The 24,590-nt window shown below is 49.2% G+C and overlaps 1 protein-coding gene across 3 annotated transcripts in view; it reads left to right on the forward strand.

Moving 5' to 3' along the window:
• The first annotated feature begins 1,861 nt into the window (after window positions 1-1,861).
• FBXO9 (F-box protein 9) overlaps window positions 1,862-24,590 on the forward strand; it is a 303,722-nt gene continuing 280,993 nt past the window's right edge. The window contains exon 1 of one of the 3 annotated variants that reach the window (XM_030198962.1): window positions 1,862-2,026. In XM_030198962.1, coding sequence (XP_030054822.1) covers window positions 2,024-2,026 — 3 coding nt within the window. In that variant the 5' untranslated portion in view covers window positions 1,862-2,023. Of the gene's footprint in view, window positions 2,027-3,041; window positions 3,117-24,590 lie in introns of those variants that run through there. The other 2 variants (XM_030198961.1, XM_030198963.1) reach the window with 2 other exon arrangements.

Below are 24,590 nucleotides of genomic sequence, written 5' to 3' on the forward strand. Positions count from 1 at the left end.
ATATTTAATGTAACCTCCATGGGAGCCAAAAACTCTAAGTTGATAGCGCTCACGGGCTTAGGAGTGGCACCGCAGACTCGGGTTCATCTCTAAACGACTTCCATTTCAGCATAGACTCCTAACTCACTCCTCCACTCTTTTGGACATGGTGGTTAAATGATTCGGGAGCGATGAAGTTGTTTCCAGGTCCAAGAGCGTCAACGCTCCTTTGCCGGTGCTAATCAAAGGACTCACCAACCAAGTCATCTGTGGACAGCTCGTCGCAGTGGTCCCACACTTGCTGCACAGGAGACAAAACTCTGGCCATCGGCAGCTGACCCCCGATTGTCCCCTTCCTCTGTTACGGTAACTGCAGTTGCAGAGAGGAAATTTAAAGTAAACAAAGACAGAACTTCAGAGGACAGCTGGGCCGTTGAGCTTACGAGCTTCAGGTCACCATCTTTCCACTCTCCCTAGTTTGGGACACTCTTTGGTTTCTCCTCAGAGGCCTGTCTGATATGGGTAACCCTTTAGCATAGCTCTCTGAGTCATTGAAACACAGAAGCCCCTCTACCAGTGCAAGGTGGTGTCCCTCGGAGGGGACACTTACTATTTATAAGCACAACTTTGTAAAAAACATTGATTAGGTTGAAACCTGGGAGCATTTAACATATTATTTTTTTTTCCTGTGCTTATATCAAAAGAAAAAGATGGAATGTGGGAACTTGCTTCTTTTGTGGATTGCAGTGGTATATTATAAACATGCACTTGCCTTTTTTATTACTACTATTTCGCAGAGAGCTATTGAATAATGAGGGAAGGGCTCCCTTCACGCAGAAGTTCTGTCCAATCAGTCTAAATGTGGCACCAGTTCTGCACCCTATTAGGTTTGTTCAATAGAAAAGAATCTGTTGACTCAGGCTGCTTGCTATGTGAATATACCTATAACTGTTTCATTATTGCTACCAAGTATAATATATTAAGGGCATTTGCTTTAAGCTTTGTTTTAATTTATTTATCCAGTCCTTACATGCACATGGGTTTGCTTTTTAAACACAAAGGTGAATCCTAAGGGTGGTGGGACAATTAGGTATAAACTATGTTGTTTTGGTCTTTACTTGTTTTGGACTGCTTTGGGTCCTGCTGATCTGTACATCTGCTGTCTAGAATTTTAGAAGACGGAAATGAGAAAATAAACATTAAATTGTGGATGTACTCTGTAGAAGTTGTTGTTTACTTTTGCAATGTGTGTACAGATGCCTGTTCTGGTGTGTATATATGATGTGTGGGGTCACGTTGGGCTCTGTGGGGAGGGGGGGGGGTATCTGGAGGTCCAATGGACTTCCAGCCCCTTGGAATGTTTGACAGGTCTGTTTTTTTTTGACAGCTTGGACTTGTCAAACAACTGCTGCTAAGTACCTCTATGATCTGAGCATGAATGCATGCTATTAGCTTTGATCATAGAGGTGTTATTGTTCCGCGCCCGCGCTGTTCCGGCACTAATGTAAAGGATTTAAAAGGTACCAGGAAGTTGGAGGAGTGCAGTTAAGAGACTCCCGATCACCTAGGGGGAGGGGGGGGGTTCTCATCATGCCCATTCAATTTGAAGTTAGATTTTCTGTCATAAACAACAACTTTAAACCCCCCAAGCACATTATAGTCTTCCAGCCTATTAACACCAGTTCTAAGTTGTCTTGATAGTCAATCAGCGCTCGTGGGCGCCTCTGTGTAAAGCCGCGCTCTCAGATACACTTTTTCCTCACTGGAGAGAAGCACGAGGCTGAGATGTGCTTATGCGTAGTGGGCTGACTGAGCAGGAGAAGAAGATCCGCTCTCCGCTTCTTCTAGCGTTCGTTGTTTTGTCCCCTTCTTCGGCCCGTTGCTCTGCGCGCGCTCCTGGTTGCTGGGGCCGCGCTTCGCACCGATCGCTCAGTCATGGCTGCTGTACGTAGGGCCCGCAGTGACTCCCGCGGCGTCGTTCGGTTTTCCGACCGAGAACTCTGCTAATTCCATAGCCAGGGGGAAAGCCGTTGACAGTCACAGCATGGTGAGAGTGGGGGCTGGGCGGGAAAAGTTTGCGGGACTAAGGGACACCGCGAGGTAAGGGAGACACAGCCAGGGGAGGGGGGAGGAGTGAAATTCTGTGAGTCTCCGGCACGAGATTGAGTCTTAACTAATCTTTTCTGAAAATGAGGGCGAAATCCTTTCAGCGTTTATGATGGTGACAGATGAGGAAAAATGTAGTTTGGTAGTGTTGGTGCAAGAGAAAAAGAGATTCTCACCTGTCAGGAGGGGGCTATATGGGAAAGTCGCTGGGTGTATGTAGGTGAGAAAGGTCTGATGTGAGGAAGGGTGACTACTGAACAAAACGGACTGGGGGTGTGCAGGAACAGCAGAATATGAGTCTGGGAGGCAGGCAGGCTGCTGATTCCCTTTAGTGGCCACACGCAAGTCTAAGGCAAACTGTAGCTCGGAACGCGAGCTCTCTACTTAAACATTTCTAAGAACGGGTCCTGCGCTCTTCCTCCAGGCTCATGGAGAGCCCAACACAGGGTCTAGTGGAGGTATTGTTAGTGCGGCTAGAGGCAAATCGGAAGAAGTAGGCACTCAACAACTTACGCTCAAACCCTATCTCTGTTTTGGTATCATCTTTCCGTCTCTCGAACCCAACTCCCCACCCCTAGGCTCTAGCATCTCGCCCTTTCCCACGTCCTATTAAGTAAGTTCTAACTTCTTCTTTGACTTTGAGGTCGTCTAAGACCACCCACAGCTTTCCTTTGGTAACTAACCCCTTCCCCTCTGACGCAACGAGTTTTTTTTTTTTTTTTCCTTTTCAGGCCTCCTGCCTGCCTCAGGAGAGTTAACCTCCTTGTCCCTCCTTCCTCTCTGTTGCGACTTCCTGTTTCTTTCCAGCAGGAGTGGGATGTGGCCTAGAGAGAAAAGTCGCGTCAGAGGGGGCGGAGTATGGAGAAAGAAAACTGAGAGGCTGGTGGTGACTGGCGGGGCGGGCGACTTTAGATACGATTTTGAAGGTAGGACGGGAGGGGCGGTAGGAAGTTAGAGATTATTGAGGTAAAGGTGTTATTGGCCTTGGATGGGGATGACGTGCTGGACTGTGGAGAGGACCCTAGTCTCCTGTGAGTGTTAAGGCAGTCAAATGTGTCAAACGTCTAATGTTTATTCCACGCTTTATATACTGCTTGTACAGAATTTTAGTGGGGTGGGGGGTCACTGCCCCGTGGTTAACCCTGTTCCGCTGTCTACAGTATGGGGATCTTTCTCGGTGTAGGGTACTCTTGAAGCTAATATTTTCCCTTTAGGAATAGTTGGACCCTTCTGATGTTGAACGGGAGCTGAAATTAGTTCCTTGTTTACTTTGCAGAGTTTTGTGTTATGTTTGCTCGCTTTTGGGCCGAGAATCAATGTTATAACTTTAGGGGTCAACTTTTCAAAATAATTGGGGATGTTAAACCCAATGGAAATTATTTCTCTCTGGACACAAACAATTTGCTCAATATTGGAGATGCTCAAGCACCCCCAGAGCTGGCTCCTATGGTCTATAGGTCTTATTTGTGTTGAAGGTCAGATTCCTGCTCTCTATGTAAAATTACAATAGCATGCAAATTACCACTGCAATAAAATCATGGTAGTAATCTGCAGCTCATTGCCAAATTCCACATTTCTTGTGAATGGCTTTGGCACTGACATGGTGATGTTTTAAAAGAAAAAAAGTTGTTGGCAGTCTGTATAGACCCCGATTTCCCCCCCTCTCCCTCCTATATTAAAGCTTTCTCAGTGTCTAGTGCACCCTTCCACCTGATCTCTCTCTCTCTCTCTCTCTCTCTCTCTCTCTCTCTCTCTCTCTCTCTCTCTCTCTCTATATATATATATATATATATATATATATATATATATATATATATATATATATATATAAAGAAATTGCCCAGTGGTACCTCCCCCTGATGTGACAAGTCCCCTCCCCATTAAAAAATAGTGCCTTGGTGTCCAGTGATGCCCCTCCCTCACCCACCCAACCTACCTACCTGATTTTCCTACCCAACTTACCCACTTATATGCCCTATATCAAGTCCCATTTCCCTTTCCCCCTGGACCCCTGTACCTGATGAGGCAGGAACAATGCCCAGATGCTCCTGCTTCTGGTCATCTACAAAATAGTGGTATGCATTTATGGTATGGTAGAATGACCCCGCCTGGTGCATCATGCCACTATGTTGATAATAGTACCGGAGGCAGGAGTGTGTGGGTGCTGCTCCTGCCTCTTCAGGTACAGGGGGTGCGCAAAAGGGGTTAGGTGAGGATGACTGCCACTGGACACCGGGGAGGTTTTGTTTGCATTCAGGGTTCGGATGGAGGAGGGGAGGACAGAGGATGGCCTACTAGGGATTTATGGTGGAGGGGGTAGGGTTTGAGGGACTATTAGACCACCAGGGTTTTTTTTTTTTAAATTGTTGGGGGATGGGGTATTGTGTTGGGGCAGGGTGGTTGAGTTGGAATGAGAGAAGGGGTGCAACTTGACACCCACTTATCTCAACCAACACTTACTTCTACACTGCCCTGGACCTGGTGCAAATATTTCCTGTGCAGACTTGTGGGAAAACTTTTTATCTGCATGGCTGCAGGATAGCTGATGACTGCATTATTGTGCATTTTTAAATGCGTTTTTGGTAAGGGTGTGTGTGCGAGTTACCTCCTGTGCTGAAATCCTTCAATGCTGGGGTGGCTTCTTAGCATGTACTTAACACAGGGGCAGATGTTAGAATTGTGTGCTAAAGCTTAGCACATGGTTACCTAATGGACGCATAATATAAAAGTTTGCTCTCCATTGCTGCAAACAAATAGGCAAATTACTACTGCCTTAAAAAGCACATGCGTTTGTGAAAAACAGCAAATTTTTGCTGCATTAGTGAGTTATATTTTAGAAAGACTGTCTGGGCCAACAAGGAGCCGCTTTCAGGCTTTTCAGGATGTGTGGCTTACCTCCCCCTCAGCCTAGGTGCTGGATGTTCTGGGGGATGGCTTCTTGCTGGAGTTCTCCACTCCGGTAGCTTCTCTCTTATTGCAGTCTCCTTGTCTGGAGGGCTTCTGTCAGCTCAGAGTGGAAGAGCAGTGGAGGTGCTGCAATCTCTTCGGGCCATTGTTCCCGTCCCTCCCACCGAGCGTGGTCTGGGTCAGTACTCCATCCTTTTTGGGGTTCCAGGAAGAGGGAACAATGCGACCCATTCTGGATCTCAAGGGTTGAACTGGTATCCGTTTTCGGATGACGACCCTGAGGTCTCTGATTGCCTCCGCTAGAGAGGGAGAGTTTCTCTTCTCGATCTCAGGGAGGTGTTACTTCTCTTCCCCCCTGCGGGCTGGCTCGGCAGTTAATTTCCTGGTCCAGACCTATTGGTGTCAAAATTGGCACACACTGTTTAGCCTCCACTTTCTTGGTGGCTGGAAAAATTACACTGGCTGCCTGGAGGAGCCCCCTTCCCCCTCCGGTGGTGAAGGTTGTCCACAAGGTGGATCACCTATAGCAGATGTCTAAGTTGACAGCTATATGATCTGGACAAATTGTGCAATTTCACAAACAATGGGACAAGTACACCACTTGGAGATTTCTCTTGGGAGTGGATCTCAATGCTTCACGGCTGATAGCATCACCTTTTTGACTCACTATCCAGAAATACAGATCTCTAGGGACAGGAGTTGGCCACTCTCTGGATTGTGTGTTGTGAAGGGAGGGAAGGGATGGGATTGGATAGCACTATTATTGTCTAGCGTACACTCTATACTGATCTATCCAAATTCTTCAATTAAAAAAAAAACAAAAACTGGGCAAGATTCTGGTGAGGATGAACCTATTTGAAAAAGATGGGCTCCACCTTAAACAGGGTGGAACCAGGCTGCTGGCATCAACATTTACGAAGGAGGTAGAGCAGGTTTTAAACTAGAAACTGTGGGAAGACCAACATTTGTTCGAAAGTGCATGGTTCTGAATAAAGTATCTTTAAAAGATTATCACCAAAACAGCGAAGATAGGGCATCCCAATAGCGAGTTTTCAACAGAGACCATAGTAGAACAGATGCCTTTAAATAAAGAGCAGACAGATTTTCAATATTGCAAATGGATCACTGTCAATGTTGAGCAAATTCTAAATAGGAACATTTCCTTCCTTTTACAAAGCTGCGCTAGTGGCTGCCAGTTTGGTAATGCCAACACAACCCATTCAAAGTGAATAGGCTGTGTCTGCATTGCTGTGTAGCTTTGTAAAAGGGAGGAGGGGGATTGTTTGAAATGTCTGTATGCAAACACCAGACGCCTAAGAAATAAGATGGGAGAGTTAGAATATGTTGCACTAACTGAAAAGATAGATATAACAGGCATCTCTGAGACCTGCTGGAAGGAAGATAACCAATGGGATGCTGTCATAAATTATATTGCAGTGATAAGTTGGATTGAATTGATGGAGGGGTAGCGTTCGTTAAAGAGGGCCTTAAATCTAATATATTAAAAATTCTGCAGGACAAAAACTCACCTATTTAAAAAGGCATACCCTACCGATCCAACATAAATGCCTGATCACTGTAACACAACAACACTAAAGCTCGTAATAAACATTACACGACTCTTCCATTGCACGATTCCTTAATGTGGTCCTACCACATGAGCCTTATCCTACTACAACATCATCTTGCATTTATTTACTCCGGAGTCTGCAAACACCTCTCTGGCACTATGTAAGCCACATTGAGCCTGCAAATAGGTGGGAAAATGTGGGATAAAAATATAACAAATAAATAATAAAAGAACACATCTTGGAATCTCTATGGATAGAAACTTCATTTGTAAAGGGAAAAAGGATAGTGATAAGAGTGTACTACTGTCCACCTCGCCAAGATAAACAGATAGATGCAGAAATGTTCTCAGAAATTAGGGAGGCAAACAAACTGATACAATAATAATGAGTGATTTCAATTACTCAAATATTGACTGGGTAAATTTAACATCAGGGTATGCAAGGGAGGTAAAATTCCTTGATGAAATCTAGGACTGCTTTATGGAGCAGCTGGTTCTGGAACCAACAAGAGGGAGAACAATTGTAGACCTATTGGTCTTCAGTGGAGGGCGTGATCTGGTGCAGGAAGTAATGGTGAGTGGTAACAGCGATCATAACTTGATCAGATTTAATATAATCTCTGGAGTAAGTATACACAGGAAATCAAATATGTTAGCATTTAACATTCAAAAAGAAGATTATGATAAAATAGGAAGAATGTCTAAAAAAACAAAAAAAAACTTAGAGGAGCAGCTGCAAAGGTCAAAAGTTTACATCAGGCATGGGTGCTGTTTAATAATACAATTCTGGAAGCCCAGACCAGATATATTATGTGTATTAAAAAAGGAGGAAAGAAGGCCAAACAGCCAACATGGTCAAACAGTGAGGTGAAGGAAGCTAGAGCTAAAAGAAAATCCTTCAGAAAATGGAAGAAGGATCTGATTGAAAATAATAAGAAACAGAATAAGGAATGGCAAGTCAAATGCAAAGTGCTGATAAGGAAGGCAAAGAGGGACTTTGAAAAAAAATTGCATTGGAGGCAAAAACACAGCAAAAATATTTTTGTGTATATTAAAAGCCGGCAAAAGAATCGGTTGGACTGTTAGATGACCGAGGGGTAAAAGGGGCACTCAGGGAAGAGAAAGCCATAGCAGAAAGATTATATGAATTATTTGCTTTGGTCTTCACCAAGGAAGATTTGGGAGAGATACCTGTGCCAGAAAAGATATTTAAAGCTGACAACTTGGAGAAACTGAATGAAATCTCTATAAACCTGGAAGATGTAATGGAGCAATTTGACAAATTGAAGAGTTACAAATTGCCTGGACCACTACTACTACTACTTAACATTTCTAGAGCGCTACTAGGGTTACGCAGCGCTGTACAATTTAACAAAGAGAGACAGTCCCTGCTCAAAGAGCTTACAATCTAATAGACAAGTGAATGGTCGGTCCAGTAGGGGCAGTCAAATTGGGGCAGTCTGGATTCACTGAACGGTAAGGGTTAGGTGCCGAACGCAGCATTGAAGAGGTGGGCTTTAAGCAAAGACTTGAAGACGGGCAGGGAGGGGGCTTGGCGTAAGGGCTCAGGAAGGTTGTTCAAAGCATAGGGTGAGGCGAGGCAGAATGAGCGGAGCCTGGAGTTGGCAGTGGTGGAGAAGGGTACTGAGAGGAGGGATTTATCCTGTGAACGGAGGTTACGGGCGGGAACGTAAGGGGAGATGAGGGTAGAAAGACAGTGAGGGGCAGCAGACTGAGTGCATTTGTAGGTAAGAAGGAGAAGCTTGAATTGAATGCGGTATCTGTTCGGAAGCCAGTGAAGTGACTTCAGGAGAGGGGTGATATGAGTATATCGGTTCTGGCGGAATATGAGACATGCAGCAGAGTTCTGAACAGATTGAAGGGGGATAGATGGCTAAGTGGGAGGCTGGTGAGGAGTAAGTTGCAGTAGTCCAGGCGAGAGGTAATGAGAGCGTGGACGAGAGTTTGGGTGGTGTGTTCAGAGAGGAAAGGGCGAATTTTGCTGATGTTAAAGAGGAAGAAGCGACAGGTCTTGGCTATCTGCTGGATAAGCGCAGAGAAGGAGAGAGAGTTGTCAAAGATGACTCCGAGGTTGCGGGCAGATGAGACGGGGAGAATGAGGGTGTTATCAACTGAGATAGAAAGTGGAGGAAGAGGAGAAGTGGGTTTTGGTGGAAAGACGATAAGCTCGGTCTTGGACATGTTCAGTTTCAGGTGGCGGTTGGAGATCCAGGCAGCAATGTCGGATAAGCAGGCCGATACCTTTGCCTGGGTCTCCGCGGTGATGTCCAGTTGGTATATATTCCAGAGTACTGATTAGAATTGAAAAATGAACTTGCAGAGCTATTGTTAGTAATGTGTAATTTATCTTTAAAATCAAGCATATTCTCCGAGGACAAGCAGGCTGCTTGTTCTCACGACTGGGTTGACGTCCACGGCAGCCCCCACCAACCGGAACAAAACATTGCGGGCGGTCCTGCATGCAGGGCACGCCCACCGCGCATGCGCGGCCGTCTTCCCACCCGTGCGCGACCGTTCCCGCTCAGTCTTTTCTTTTCCGCGCTGGAGAGAGCCGCGTTCGTCTCTCTCTCTCTGTCAGCCCCGGAAACCGGATCGCGCTTTCGCCGCGAATTTTCTCTTTTTTCGTTGTTCTCCGTTTTTCTATTTTAGTTTCTTATAACAAAAAAAACAAAACGCTGAACTTTGTTTCCTTGTCATCAAGCAGATGAAGCCATTACGTATGGGTTATGTCCATCAACTAGCAGGGGAGATAGAGAGCACTCAAACTTTCACAGTGTCCTCTTGGCCAGCTAGCTCCACTGCCTCTTCAGTATTCTCTATCTCCCTTAGCAGGGTGGCTGCAGCTTGTTTGAGCTCCAGAAAAATCTGCCGGGAGGTGGTTCCTGGCTTGCCAGTTGTTAACCGGGGTGTTGGAGGCTATAGCAGCTTCACTTTAAAGGCACATAGGTTAGCCCTTTCCCTGCCTTACCCATACCTCTGTGGATGTGGACATATTGCCTTGCTTTCCCTGTCCTTACCCACCAATAGTGGATGCAGGCATATACTGTAGGTTCGCCCTTTCCCTGCCTTTCCCACTCATCTGAGCCTCCGGAGTCTTCAATACCTCTGCTTTCCTCACAGCTTAAAAAAAAAAAAAAAAAAGTCGCGTCACGTTTTTAAACGCAGAGACGCTGGAACAGAGGTTTTTGACCTGATTTTCAGCAGGATCGTAGTTGTACACTAGATCCTTTGAGGTAAGAGTGTTGTCCAACTCCTCCAGGGTGGGCCCGCGATCGGGGCAATTTTGGCGCGAACCGCCATTTTGTATTTTACCGCCGTTTTTCGGCGATGGCTGCGGACAATGTAAAGCGCTGTTCCACTTGTGGCAAGCGCAAATCAGCAGCAGGGCTCTGTAAATCGTGCTGTATTGGCGTAGGAGCCGGCCCGAGCATGGCGAGCGAGGTTTCTTCCCGCTCTGAGCTGGCAGCGGGCGCCATTTTACTTACACCGCATGGCGCGGCCTCCGTGGACACGGAGAGACCTGAGCCGGGTGGGGCACCTCGAGATGAGGTTATTTCAGGAGTGGCTAGCACCGGACAGGATTTGGGTGCCCAGGGTGAGATTTTCTCCCCGGATTTTGTGCTTTTGCTGCATAAAGCATACATGATGAAAAGAGCCCTCCCTCAAGGGTCGCCTGAGGCTCCTCTGATTGCCCCCCCCCCCCCCCCCCCGATGGATTCTGGCCTGGGACTGCCCAGTGAGGCTTTTTTTCCCCGGATACTTGGCCTAAAGATAAGCGCAGAAGGGTTAATTCCCCTTCAGATTGTGGTGCACCTTTTTCCCCCCCGTGGTCGGGGTGTGAGGATTCGGAGAACTCTGACAGACGTTCTTGGTCTGAGGAACCAGAGTCAGGTGCGGATTTACCACAGGATCTGGATGATCCCTCCGCGGTGAGGATTTTCCACCGTGATGAGCTGCCAGCGCTTATTTCAGATACCCTGCAGGCCCTCTCGATTGAAGATCCTGACAGTGGCATGGCCTCCTCGGGTAATCCTAGGATGGCTAGTACCAAGAAAGCTGCTCGGGCCTTCCCTTTGCATGACTCCATCCTAGAGCTTGTTTCGGCTCAGTGGGCTGACCCCGAGGGACCTTTGAGAGTTTCCAGGGCTATGGGGCAGTTATACCCTCTGCGTGAGGGACATATGGCTCGTTTTCAAATGCCTACAGTGGATGCCCTAGTCACTGCGGTGACAAAGAGAACTACCCTCCCTGTTGAAGGAGGTGTTGCCCTGAAGGATGTTCAAGACTGTAGGCTGGAAACAGCGTTGAAACGGTCCTTTGAAATTGCAGGTCTCACTGTTCGGGCGTCTGCATGCAGCTGTTATGCTGTGAGAGCCTGCCTAGCTTGGCTGCAACAGGCAGTGGCTCAGCCAGGAGATGGAGCGGAGCCCTTCTTGGATGTGGCTCCGCGGATGGAGGTGGCCTTGTCCTTTCTGGCTGATGCCCTTTATGACCTTGTCAGAGCTTCGGCTAAACAAATGGCATTAGCAGTGGCGGCTCGCTGTCATCTGTGGCTACGACACTGGGCAGCGGACATGGCCTCTAAGCAAAGGTTGGTGAAGTTGCCTTTTCAAGGACTTCTCCTATTTGGTGAGGAGTTAGAGAAAATTGTGAAAGGCCTGGGTGATCCAAAACCCCAGCGCTTGCCCGAAGATAGGCAGAGGCCTTCCTCTAAGGGCCAGGCGGTCCACTCCTCGTACAGACCTCGCTTCCGTGAAGCTAGAAGGTACCGCCTGGGGCGTTCTGCTGGGTTCACTTCACGTGCCCGTGGCCAGCAGAGGAACTCCTTTCGCTCGGACAAGCGTTCCGCAGCCGGTGGCTCAAGACCAGGAGTTCAGGGGCGACCCTCTCAATGATGGTGCGCCGGCCCTCTCCTCGATGCCTGTCATCGGAGGACGGCTTTCCCTCTTTGTCGAGGAGTGGGCCAAGATTTCCTCAGATCAGTGGGTTCTGGACCTGATCAGAGATGGATACAGAATAGAATTCAACGCCCCAGTAAGAGACGTGTTTGTGGAGTCCCGATGCGGTTCTGCCGTCAAACGGGCGGCGGTGGAGGAGACTTTACAAGGTCTGATTCAGTTAGGGGCAGTGACCCCGGTGCCTCCCGCCGAGCAAGGCTGCGGCCGATACTCCATCTACTTTGTGGTGCCGCGAAAAGGTGGGTCCTTTCGCCCTATTCTGGACTTAAAAGAAGTGAACAAGTCCCTGAGAGTGCGGCATTTCCACATGGAATCCCTGCGCTCCGTCATTGCGGCGGTTCAGCCAGGAGAGTTTCTCACGTCTCTAGACCTGAAAGAAGCTTATTTGCACATACCGATTTGGCCCCCGCACCAGAGGTTTCTGAGGTTTGCGGTGTTGGGAAAACATTTCCAGTTCAGGGCCTTGCCTTTTGGCCTCGCCACAGCTCCCCGAACCTTTTCGAAGGTAATGGTGGTAGTAGCTGCTTTTCTCAGGCGAGAAGGTATCAGGGTTCACCCGTACCTAGACGACTGGCTCATCAGAGCAGACTGCAACAGAGAGCTTACAAGCTACAGCCAGAGTGGTCTCAGTACTGCAATCTCTAGGCTGGGTCGTCAATATGGCCAAAAGTCACCTGTCCCCTTCACAATCTCTAGAGTTTTGGGGGGCCAGGTTCGACACAGTCTGGGGCTATGTGTTCCTACCCGAGCCAAGGCGGTGCAAGCTTCAGAATCAGGTCCGTCTGCTCCTGAGGATGCCCCGCCCGCGAGCTTGGGACATTGTCCAGCTGCTGGGATCGATGACAGCCACGATGGAAGTGGTACCCTGGGCGAGAGCGAACCTGAGACCTCTACAGTATTCCCTACTCCGGAGATGGTCTCCTATTTCTCAGGATTACCAATGCAGACTTACTTGGTTCCCTGCGGCCCGTCTCAGCATGGAGTGGTGGCTCTCGGACAGCATGCTGCGGCGAGGAATGCCGCTGACACTCCCCGTTTGGTGCCTAGTGGTAACAGATGCCAGCCTGAAGGGCTGGGGTGCACACTGCAAGGGGAAGCATGCCCAGGGTCTATGGACACCCGAGGAGTCGGAGTGGTCCATCAACCGCCTAGAGTTGAAAGCGGTGTTTCAGGCGCTTCTGGCCTTTCAAGTGACCCTGGAAGGATTGGCTGTCAGAGTGATGTCGGACAACACGACAACGGTGGCCTATATAAATCGACAAGGCGGAACAAGGTGCAGAGTACTAGCCGCGCAGGCCGAACTGATTTGCCACTGGGCCGAGCTGCATCTTCAGTGTCTGTCGGCAGCTCATATTGCAGGTCAGAGCAATGTGCAGGCCGATTATCTGAGCAGGCATTAGATCGATCCAGCAGAATGGAATCTGGCAGACGAAGTATTCCTGCAGATCTGTGCCAAATGGGGCAAGCCCGTGATGGATCTAATGGCGACAAGTGCCAATACCAAAGTCCCGTGCTTCTTCAGCAGACGGAGAGATCCTCGCTCGGCGGGGTTGGATGCCTTGGCTCAACCCTGGCCTCCGGGTCTACTTTATGTGTTTCCCCCATGGCCCTTGATAGGGCGCCTGCTCTTGCGGATTCGGCTGCACCCAGGAGAAGTGGTCCTCATCGCCCCGGATTGGCCAAGGAGACCTTGGTATGCAGACCTCCGACAGATGCTCCTGGAGGCTCCTGTGCCGTTACCTCTGGTACCGAACCTGTTGACTCAGGGACCGGTAGCCATGGAGTACGCCGGCCGCTTTGGTCTTACGGCATGGCTATTGAGAGGGCACAATTGAGGGATAAAGGTTATTCCAATAAAGTTATTTCCACTCTCCTGCAAGCCCGCAAGCGGTCCACTTCCGTGGCTTATGCCAGGATTTGGTGCCTGTTTGAGTCTTGGTGTGCTTCCGGAGCCATTGTTCCAATGCGGGCTCCTGTCTCGCCGATTCTGGACTTTTTGCAGGAAGATGTACAAAAAGGCTTGGCCTATAATTCCCTGCGGGTGCAGGTGGCAGCGTTGGCTCCCCTTCGTGGTAAGGTGGAAGGTGTGTCTTTGGCTGCTCACCCAGATGTGGCACGGTTTCTTAGAGGGGTACTTCGGCTCCGACCTCCAGTGCGAGCACCCTGTCCAGCTTGGAACCTGGGGCTAGTTTTGAAAACCCTGCAGGCATCTCCTTTTGAGCCGCTTCGGCGAGCATCGGAGAAAGACTTGACACTGAAGGCCGTTTTTCTGGTGGCCATAACCTCGGCGAGACGGGTGTCAGAGCTCCAGGCGCTGTCCTGTAGAGACCCATTTCTGCAATTTTCAGAGTCCGGAGTCACGGTTTGGACCGTGCCTTCCTTTATGCCTAAGGTGGTTTCAGCCTTTCACTTAAACCAGCCTATTTTCTTGCCCTCTTTTTCAGAGGAAGAGTTTCCAGAATCTTTTGGGCATCTGCACCTTTTGGATGTGCGCAGGACTCTGCTGCAGTATCTGCGAGTTACTAACTCTTTCAGGACTTCTGATCATCTGTTTGTTTTGCTATCCGGTTCTCGCAGAGGGTCTCCAGCGTCTAAGGCCACTATTGCCCGCTGGCTCAAAGAAACTATCTTTTCAGCTTATCTGCTGGCCGGCAGGGTTCCACCTGTAGCCTTTAAGGCACATTCTACTAGAGCGATTTCTTCCTCTTGGGCTGAAACTGGAGCACTCTCTCTTCAAGAGATATGCAGTGCAGCAACATGGGCTTCTAAGCTCTCCTTTGCCCGACATTACAGGCTGGATGTGGCTGCCAGGCGGGATGCGTGTTTTGGTGCACAAGTGCTAGCGCGTGGTGTGGCTTGTTCCCACCCTATCTAGGGATTGCTTTGTTACATCCCATACGTAATGGCTTCATCTGCTTGATGACAAGGAAGGGAAAATTAGGTTCTTACCTTGGTAATTTTCTTTCCTTTAGTCATAGCTGATGAAGCCATGAGCCCTCCCTGTATGATTGTCTGAATGCTGTGAATCTGTTTTTCAGGTTCTGTTCTAATTTCCTGAAGTTCTTTCCTTGGGAGAAAGTTGGAAAACAATCTTCAGGATTCATGTTCAGTTTAAATTTAGGAGGATGTGTTCATTCCCTCCAGCATGTTTTGGAGAATGTGTTGATTCTCTCCAGGAGGCGCGTGTGTTCCCCTCCAGTTCTATAAATAGGAGGATGAGTTCATTCCCTCCAGTGTGTTGGGAGGATGTGTGATTCCCTCCAGGAAGCGCGTGTGTTCCCCTCCACTTATACAATAAGGAGGATGAGTTTATTCCCTCCAGGAGGATGTGCATTCCCTCCTTTATGAGTTCATGCCCTTGTGATGGGCCATCGTTCGCTGTGAGGAAAGCTCTTGTGATTCCCATTGCGGTTTGCCATACTGCTTTGGAAGCTTCAAATACTGAAGAGGCAGTGGAGCTAGCTGGCCAAGAGGGTACTGTGAAAGTTTGAGTGCTCTCTATCTCCCCTGCTGGTTGATGGACATAACCCATATGTAATGGCTTCATCTGCTAGGACTAAAGGAAAGAAAATTACCAAGGTAAGAACCTAATTTTCCCTTTCCCTCGTCTCTTAGTGGGGGCGTCGCGTTGCGGCCTAGTAGCCGCGCGGTCGATTTATTTTCGAGGTGTGAATTTTACCGCCACCATCGACGACTTTGACTTCGCCGACGCGATTTTTCCGTCGATGTCCTCGAAGGTCCTGAGTGGATTTAAAAAGTGTGGTCGGTGCGGCCGGCATATCTCGCAGACCGACACTCACGCTTGGTGCCTCCAGTGCCTCGGGCCAGAGCACGATACCAAGACGTGTACCTTGTGTCTCGGTCTCCGGAAACGGACACAGGTAGCGAGGCAAGTTCTTCGGGACCGTCTTTTTGGAACTTGCGCCGGCCCCTCGACGTCGACTTCGACGGCATCGGTATCGACGGCCGGTTCTTCGGTACCGGTATCGATGTCTGCGAAATCGGCACCGACGGCATCGACCCCAGGAGCACAGGTCCCGTCGGCCCACCGGCTCTCCGGAGACGGCAGGGCTGAGAGGCCGCGTGGGCAATCGGCCCCGGTCACTCCCTCTACCCAGGGCCCTCGGGACCAAACCCTGTTGGACCCGATCCCTCGAGGCCGAGGGGAATCTACTTCCTCCTCGTCGGTTCCACCAAGCGCCGATGACGGGCACCGCAAAAAGGCGAAGAAGCACCGTCATCGGTCGCCCACGACGCATCCGGCTCCCGGCGCCAGGGATGAGTCGACGCCGAGGAAGCGGCAGTGTTGAGAGGAGAGGTCCCCCTCTGTAGTAGAGGTACCGCCACGTCAGGGTGCCAGCACTTCGGTGCAGTCTCCTGGACCCGAACAGCTTCCGGCACCGACACCTCTACCGGCCCCCTCGCCTTTCCCGACAGCGGGCCTGGACGAGTGCCTCCGAGCCATCCTTCCGGGGATCCTGGAAGGGCTGATGCGCCAGCCTGTGCCGGGGCCGGGGGTGCTTGCGCCCTCGGCGCCGTTGATGGCGGCGCCGGCGTGCTCTAGCCCGGTGCCGAGGCCTTCAACGCCAACGCCGCTTGCGGCGCCGGTCTCGACCGCCACGCAGGTGGTGTCGACGTCGATGGAGGGAGCTTCATCCCCGCCAGTGCGGGAGTCCACCACTCGACGACGCCACCGAGGCCTCGGTGCCTCGACGTCGAGCCGGGCCCGGTTGAGGACTGAGCTGCAGGAGCTCATGTCCGACACCGAGGAAGAGGCCTCGTGGGGGGAGGAGGAGGACCCCAGATATTTCTCCTCACAGGAGTCTGTGGGCCTTCCCTCCGACCCCACTCCTTCACCAGAGAGAAAGCTCTCACCACCTGAGAGCCTCTCCTTTGCCTCCTTCGTCAGGGACATGTCTATTTGCATTCCCTTTCCTGTGGACGAGCCGAGGGCTGAGATGCTCGAGGTCCTCGACTATCCATCACCACTTAGAGAGTCCTCCACGGTGCCGTTGCATAATGTCCTCAAAGCGACACTGCTTTGGAACTGGTTGAGACCATTATCTAATCCCACCATCCCCAAGAAAGCAGAGTCTCAATACAGAATCCACTCGGACCCAGAGTTAATGCGGCCCCAACTGCCTCATGACTCGGCGGTCGTGGACTCTGCTCTCAAGAGAGCACGGAGTTCGAGGGATACCGCTTCAGCGCCCCCGGGGCGGGAGTCTCGCACTCTGGACTCGTTTGGGAGGAAGGCCTACCTATCTTCCATGCTCGTGACCCGCATCCAGTCTTACCAGCTCTACACGAGCATCCACATGCGGAATAATGTGAAGCAACTGGCGGACCTGGTTGACAAGCTCCCGCCGGAGCAGTCCAGGCCTTTTCAGGAGGTGGTCAGGCAGCTGAAGGCGTGCAGAAAGTTCCTGTCCAGGGGTATATATGATACCTGTGACGTGGCATCTCGTGCTGCGGCCCAGGTATAGTGATGCGCAGGCTCTCATGGCTGCGTGCCTCTGACCTGGACAACCGCACCCAGCAGAGACTGGCCAACGTCCCTTGCCAGGGGGATAATATTTTTGGTGAGAAGGTCGAGCAGCTGGTGGACCAGTTGCATCAGCGGGAAACCGCCCACGACAAGCTCTCCCACCGGGCGCCTTCAGCATCCACCTCAGGTGGACGTTTTTTCCGGGCCAGGCAGGCTGCGCCCTACGCCTATAACAAGCGTAGGTACACCCAGCCGGCCCGAAGGCCTCGTCAGGCACAGGGACAGTCCCAGCGCGCTCGTTGACGTCAACAGCGTGCGCCTAAGCAGCCCCCTGCGCCTCCACAGCAAAAGCCGGGGACGGGCTTTTGACTGGATCCATGGGAACATAGCCGCCATCAAAGTGTCCGTACCGGACGATCTGCCGGTCGGGGGGAGGTTAAAATTTTTTCACCAAAGGTGGCCTCTCATAACCTCCGACCAGTGGGTTCTCCAAATAGTGCGGTGCGGATACGCCCTGAATTTGGCCTCCCTTCCACCAAATTGTCCTCCGGGAGCTCAATCCTTCAGGTACTTGCAGAGGAACTCTCCGCCCTTCTCAGCGCCAATGCTGTCGAGCCCGTACCACCCGGGCAAGAAGGGCAGGGATTCTATTCCAGGTACTTCCTTGTGGAAAAGAAAACAGGGGGGATGCGCCCCATCCTAGACCTGAGGCCTGAACAAATTCCTGGTCAAAGAAAAGTTCAGGATGCTTTCCTTGGGCACCCTTCTGCCAATGATTCAGAAAAACGATTGGCTATGTTCCCTCGATTTAAAGGACGCATACACTCACATCCCGATACTGCCAGCTCACAGACAGTATCTCAGATTCCGCCTGGGCACACGGCACTTTCAGTATTGTGTGCTGCCATTTGGGCTCGCCTCTGCCCCACGGGTGTTTACGAAGTGCCTCGTGGTGGTAGCGGCGTATCTCCGCAAGCTGGGAGTGCACGTGTTCCCATATCTCGACGATTGGCTGGTCAAGAACACCTCGGAGGCGGGAGCTCTCCGGTCCATGCAGTGCACTATTCGCCTCCTGGAGCTGCTGGGGTTTGTGATAAATTACCCAAAGTCCCATCTCCAGCCTGCCCAATCTCTGGAATTCATAGGAGCTCTGCTGAATACTCAATCGGCTCAGGCCTTCCTTCCAGAAGCGAGGGCCAACAACCTCCTGGCCCTGGCTTCCCAGACCAGAGCGTCTCAGCAGATCACAGCTCGGCAGATGTTGAGACTTCTGGGTCATATGGCCTCTACAGTCCATGTGACTCCCATGGCTCGTCTTCACATGAGATCTGCTCAATGGACCCTAGCTTCCCAGTGGTATCAAGCCACCGGGAATCTAGAAGATGTCATCCGCCTCTCCACCAGCTGCTGCAATTCACTGCACTGGTGGACCATTCGGACCAATTTGACCTTGAGACGCCCATTCCAAATTCCACAGCCCACGAAAGTGCTAACGACGGATGCGTCTCTCCTAGGCTGGGGAGCTCATGTCGATGGGCTTCACACCCAAGGACTGTGGTCCCTCCAGGAAAAGGATCTTCAGATCAACCTCCTGGAGCTCCGAGCGGTCTGGAACGCACTGAAGGCTTTCAGAGATCGGCTGTCCTGTCAAATTATCCAAATTCGGACAGACAATCAGGTTGCAATGTATTACATCAACAAGCAGGGGGGCACCGGATCTCGCCCCCTGTGTCAGGAAGCCGTCGGGATGTGGCGTTGGGCCTGCCAGTTCGGCATGCTTCTCCAAGCCACATACCTGGCAGGTGTAAACAACAGTCTGGCCGACAGACTGAGCAGAGTTATGCAACCGCGCGAGTGGTCGCTTCATTCCAGAGTGGTACGCAAGATCTTCCGAGAGTGGGACACTCCCTCGGTGGACCTTTTCGCCTCTCAGACCAACCACAAGCTCCCTCTGTTCTGTTCCAGACTCCAGGCACACGGCAGACTAGCGTCGGATGCCTTTCTCCTCCATTGGGGGTCCGGCCTCTTGTATGCTTATCCTCCCATACCTTTGGTGGGGAAGACCTTACTGAAGCTCAAGCAAGACCACGGCACCATGATTCTGATAGCGCCCTTTTGGCCCCGTCAGATCTGGTTCCCTCTACTTCTGGAGTTGTCCTCCGAAGAACCGTGGAGATTGGAGTGTTTTCTGACCCTCATTTCGCAGAACGACGGAGCGCTTCTGCACCCCAACCTTCAGTCTCTGGCTCTCACGGCCTGGATGTTGAGGGCGTAGATTTTGCTTTGTTGGGTTTGTCTGAGGGTGTCTCCCATGTCTTGCTGGCCTCTAGGAAAGATTCCACTAAAAAGAGTTACTTTTTCAAATGGAGGAGGTTTGGTGTGAGAGCAAGGCCCTAGAACCCCGTTCTTGTCCTGCATAGAACCTGCTTGAATACCTTCTGCACTTATCAGAGTCTGGCCTCAAGACCAACTCAGTAAGGAATCACCTTAGTGCGATTAGTGCTTACCATTATCGTGTGGAGGGTAAAGCCATCTCTGGAGAGCCTTTAGTCGTTCGATTCATGAGAGGCTTGCTTTTGTCAAGGCCCCCTGTCAAGCCTCCAGCAGTGTCATGGGATCTCAACGTTGTCCTCACCCAGCTGATGAAGCCTCCTTTTGAGCCACTGAATACCTGCCATCTGAAGTACTTGACCTGGAAGGTCATTTTCTTGGTGGCAGTTACTTCAGCTCGTAGGGTCAGTGAGCTTCAAGCCCTGGTAGCTCATGCTCCATATACAAAATTTCATCATAACAGAGTAGTGCTCCGTACTCACCCTAAGTTCCTGCCAAAGGTGGTGTCGGAGTTCCATCTTAACCAGTCAATTGTCTTGCCAACATTCTTTCCCAGACCGCATACCCGACCTGCTGAACGTCAGTTGCACACATTGGACTGCAAAAGAGCATTGGCCTTCTACTTGGAGCGGACACAGCCCCACAGACAGTCCGCCCAATTGTTTGTTTCTTTCGACCCCAATAGGAAAGGGGTCGCTGTCGGGAAACGCACCATCTCCAATTGGCTAGCAGATTGCATTTCCTTCACTTACGCCCAGGCTGGGCTGACTCTTGAGGGTCATGTCACGGCTCATAGTGTCAGAGCCATGGCAGCGTCGGTGGCTCATTTGAAGTCAGCCACTATTGAAGAGATTTGCAAGGCTGCGACGTGGTCATCTGTCCACACATTCACATCACATTACTGCCTCCAGCAGGATACCCGACGCGACAGTCTGTTCGGGCAGTCGGTGCTGCAGAATCTGTTTGGGGTTTAAATCCAACTCCACCCTCCAAGACCCGAATTTATTCTGGTCAGGCTGCACTCTCAGTTAGTTGTTCCTCGTAGGTCAATTTCTGTTATACCCTCGCCGTTGCGAGGTTCAATTGACCTGGGTTCTTTTTTTGAGTGAGCCTGAGAGCTAGGGATACCCAGTCGTGAGAACAAGCAGCCTGCTTGTCCTCGGAGAAAGCGAATGATACATACCTGTAGCAGGTGTTCTCCGAGGACAGCAGGCTGATTGTTCTCACCTACCCTCCCTCCTCCCCTTTGGAGTTGCGTTTCATAATTTTTGCTTGTCATTCAACTGAGCGGAAACGGTCGCGCACGGGCGGGAAGACGGCCGCGCATGCGCGGTGGGCGTGCCCTGCGTGCGGGACCGCCCGCAAAGTTTTGTTCCGGTTGGTGGGGGCTGCCGTGGACGTCAACCCAGTCGTGAGAACAATCAGCCTGCTGTCCTTGGAGAACACCTGCTACAGGTATGTATCATTCGCTATAATGGAAGGTGACTAATGTAACACCAATTTTTAAAAAAGGTTGAGGTGATCCAGGAAATTATAGACTGTTGAGCCTGGCATTGGTGCCATGTAAAATGGTAGAGACTATATTATAAAGTGAAAATTACAGGGCATATACATAAGCATGGATTAATGAGATAAAGCCAAAATGGATTTAGTGAAATTGACTTATCAATCTACTACATTTCTTTGAAGGAGTGAATAAACGTGGGTAAAGGTGAGCCGGTTGATTATTGTGTATCTGGATTTTCAAAAAGCACATAGTACTTCATGAAAGGCTACTAAAGAAATTAGAAAGTTGTGGAATTTAGAAGCACAGTGGTCCAAGCTGAAAGATGCTATAAATATGGCAACTGATCTTTACACAAGGAAAGTAGACAAGAGAAACTGGAAGGTTATATGGTTCTCCAAACAAGTGGCTGAAAATATAAGGGCAAAAGATGCTTCGTTCAAGAAATACGAAGAATGAAACGAGAGGATCATGGAAAAGATTGCTGGATAAACTCAAAGAAGCGAAGAGGGAAATACGGCTAGCAAAATTGCAAGTGGAAGAAAAAAAATGGCTAGAGAGGTGACGACCTTTTTCAAATATATTGGGGAAAGGGGAAAAGATAGGAATGGAATTGTAAGACTCAAGGGTGCTGAGAATAGCTATGTGGGAGTGATGAGGATAAAGCGAAAGTGCTACACAAATACTTCTTGTCGGTGTTCATAGAAGAAAATCGTGGCGAAAGACCTCGGTTGGCTGCCGAATATCTGAGAATGGAGTGGATATTGCTCTGTTCATGGAAGAAAGCATTTATAAACAGCTTGAGCGTCTGAAAGTAGACAAAGCTATGGGATTTTTAGAGACGGGAGAAGTTCCTCAAGAGTGGAGACAGGAAAGAAGTTGGAAACTACCGGCTGGTAAGCCTCATTTCGGTGGTAGGAAAAATAATGGCGTTGCTGCTGAAGAAAAGGATAGTTAACTTTCTAGAAGCCAATGGGTTACAGTATATGAGGCAACATGGCTTTACAAAAGGAAAATCCTTCCAAATGAATCTGTTTGATTTCTTTGACTGGGTGACCAAAGAACTGAATGGAGGTGCACTAGATGTAATCTACTTGGATTTCAGCAAAGCTTTTGATATGGTCCCTCACAGAAGACTTGTGAATAAGCTGAGAGGGCTGAAATGGATTGGAAATTGGTTGACCGGGCGACAGAGGATGGTGGTAAATGGAATTCGCTGAGAGGAATGGAAGGTGAGTAGTGGAGTGCCTCAGGGGTCTGTGCTGGGGCCGATTCTGTTTAAAACATTTGTGCCTTTCTGAAGGGTTAGAAGGAGAAGTTTGCTTTTTGTCTGATGACGCAAAGATAGCCAATAGAGTGGATACCCCGGAGGGAGTAGAAACCATGGGAAGAGATCTTCAAAAATTAGAATGGTCAAAGATCTGGTAATTTAAAATGTAATAAAAAAATATCTATCTGGGGTACCAAACAAGTTCGGTTTTCAAAAATCTGCAAATCAGAATATTAACAACCAAAATTTTTAAAAATGAAATGTATAATTATATATATTATTTTAACATTTTTTTTTAGTGCATTATAACATAACTAGTAAAACATGCCCGTTTCTGGAGCAAATGAAACGGGCGCTAGCAAGGTTTTCCTCCTGAACCCCCCCCCTCCCTACCCACCCCTTTGGTGTTGTGAAGCCACTCACCGCCATTGCTCCGCACCTCCTCAACGCACGCCACCTTCATCCACCGACGCCATTGCTTCGCCCTCGATCTTTGACGCCATTGCTCCGCCCTCGACGTCATCACGTTTGACGCGAGGGCGGGGCCAGACACTGATTTCGGTGGCTTCACCACCACGAACCCTTCGAACCTGAAGGAAGTGCCCGCAGGAAGTGACACTGACGTCAGTGTCCTCAGAACGTTGAGGGTGAGTTTTATTATATAGGATCAGTATAGAATCAACTCCTAAATAATGCACCCTTCCAACCATCATTGCACTGTCCTCCCTGCTGCCCTAATAGCTCTTAAGCAAATTGCAGCTATCTCAATGTTTCATAAAAACATCTTGGCAAGCAAATAAAGTTAACTTATCTGCAGGGATGATGTTCTCAAAATGCATCTTCTGGTGCGATGTTTACTATTCAGAGGCAACTCTTACACAATCCAAACTAAGTGTCCAAAATACCCGATATTCCAAATTCTCTCAATACCACTGTGTATATAAATACCTTCTTTAAAGTATTCACAAAATTCTCCATCAGGTTATTCTCATTGTTTTCTGTTCTTTACATGGCGTCCGTGTTTCGCCTTAAAATGACGTCATCAGGAGAACAAAACTAAAAGCATCAAAAACAAAATACAAAATCAAAAGCAGCCTGCCAATCTCTCACATTTAGAGTGTGATCCGCCCCTCCTACACCATTGCCCCAGGAAGATGCTAGTGCATGCGGTCTAACAAGCAAGCCACATCCTTCCCTTTCTACACCGGGAAAATTTAAAGCAGCATCATGTGGAAAAAGGTACATTGATCAGACTTAAGCGTAGGATTAAACACAAAATTGCTAAGCAGTTAAGTAATCTGCGTACACATAAGGCTGTGTCTTCCCAGGTTAGTGACTGGGACTTATGCCACCATACAGAACGGGGATTTACTTTTTGTAATATTAAAAATTCATTTGAACAGAGGAGGTAATAGTGCAGCGATATTGCTAAAAAAAAGGAACAACAATTTATATTTAATTGGCGAACCATGACCTCTAGGGGTTTGAACAAAGAAATTGAGTGGCTGATGCTGCTTTAAATTTTCCTGGTCTAGAGCAGGGGTGTGGTTTCCTTGCTAGAGTGTATGCGCTAGTGTAGGAGGGTTGGATCACACTGCAGGTAGCTGTTGAACATTGAATATTGTTTAAGGAGAAATGAAATTGGTGGTAGATATCGGTTAATGTGAGAGGTTGACAGACTGCTTTTGATTTTGTTTTTGATGCTTTGTTTTGTTCTCTGATGACGCCATTTTAGGCGAAACATGGACGCCATGTAGAGAGCAGAGAATAATGAGAAGACTTGAGAACTGAGAATAATGAGAATAACCTGATGAAGAATTCCGTGAATAATTTGAAGGAGATATTTGTATACACAGTGGTATTGAGAGAATTTGGAATATTGGGAGTTCGGACACTTAGTTTGGATCGTGTAGGAATTGCCTCTGAATGGGAACCATCGTACCAGAAGATGCATCTTGAGAACATCATCCCTGCAGATAATTGAACTTTTTTTCCTTGCTGAGATGTTTTTATGAGACATTGAGATAGCTGCAATTTGCTTAAGAACTATTAGGGAGGCAGGGAGGACTTGTGCAATGATGGTTTGAAGGGTGCATTATTGAGGAGTTGCTCTTAAACATTGATTATGTTATAATGCACTTGGTCTGAGCACTACAAAAAACTTTAAAAGAATATATATAATAATATTTCATAAACATTTGTTTTGTTTTTTTGTTAATATTCTGATTTAGTTAAAATTTAATGCCATGAAGTGCAGAGTGATGCACCTGGAGTGCAGAAATCCAAAAGAGATGTACCAGATAGGGGCGAGATTGATTAGCTTAGCTCAGAAGGAGGGACTTTGGGGTAATGGTGTCCTAGGATCTCAAGGTGATGAAAGAATGTAACAGGGTGGTGGCCAAGGCCAAAAGGATTCTAGGCTGTATAGAGAGGGGTATAACCAGCAGAGGAAAGGA

This window comes from Microcaecilia unicolor, chromosome 3 (assembly GCF_901765095.1).
Source record: "Microcaecilia unicolor chromosome 3, aMicUni1.1, whole genome shotgun sequence".
NCBI classification, from domain to species: Eukaryota; Metazoa; Chordata; class Amphibia; order Gymnophiona; family Siphonopidae; genus Microcaecilia; species Microcaecilia unicolor.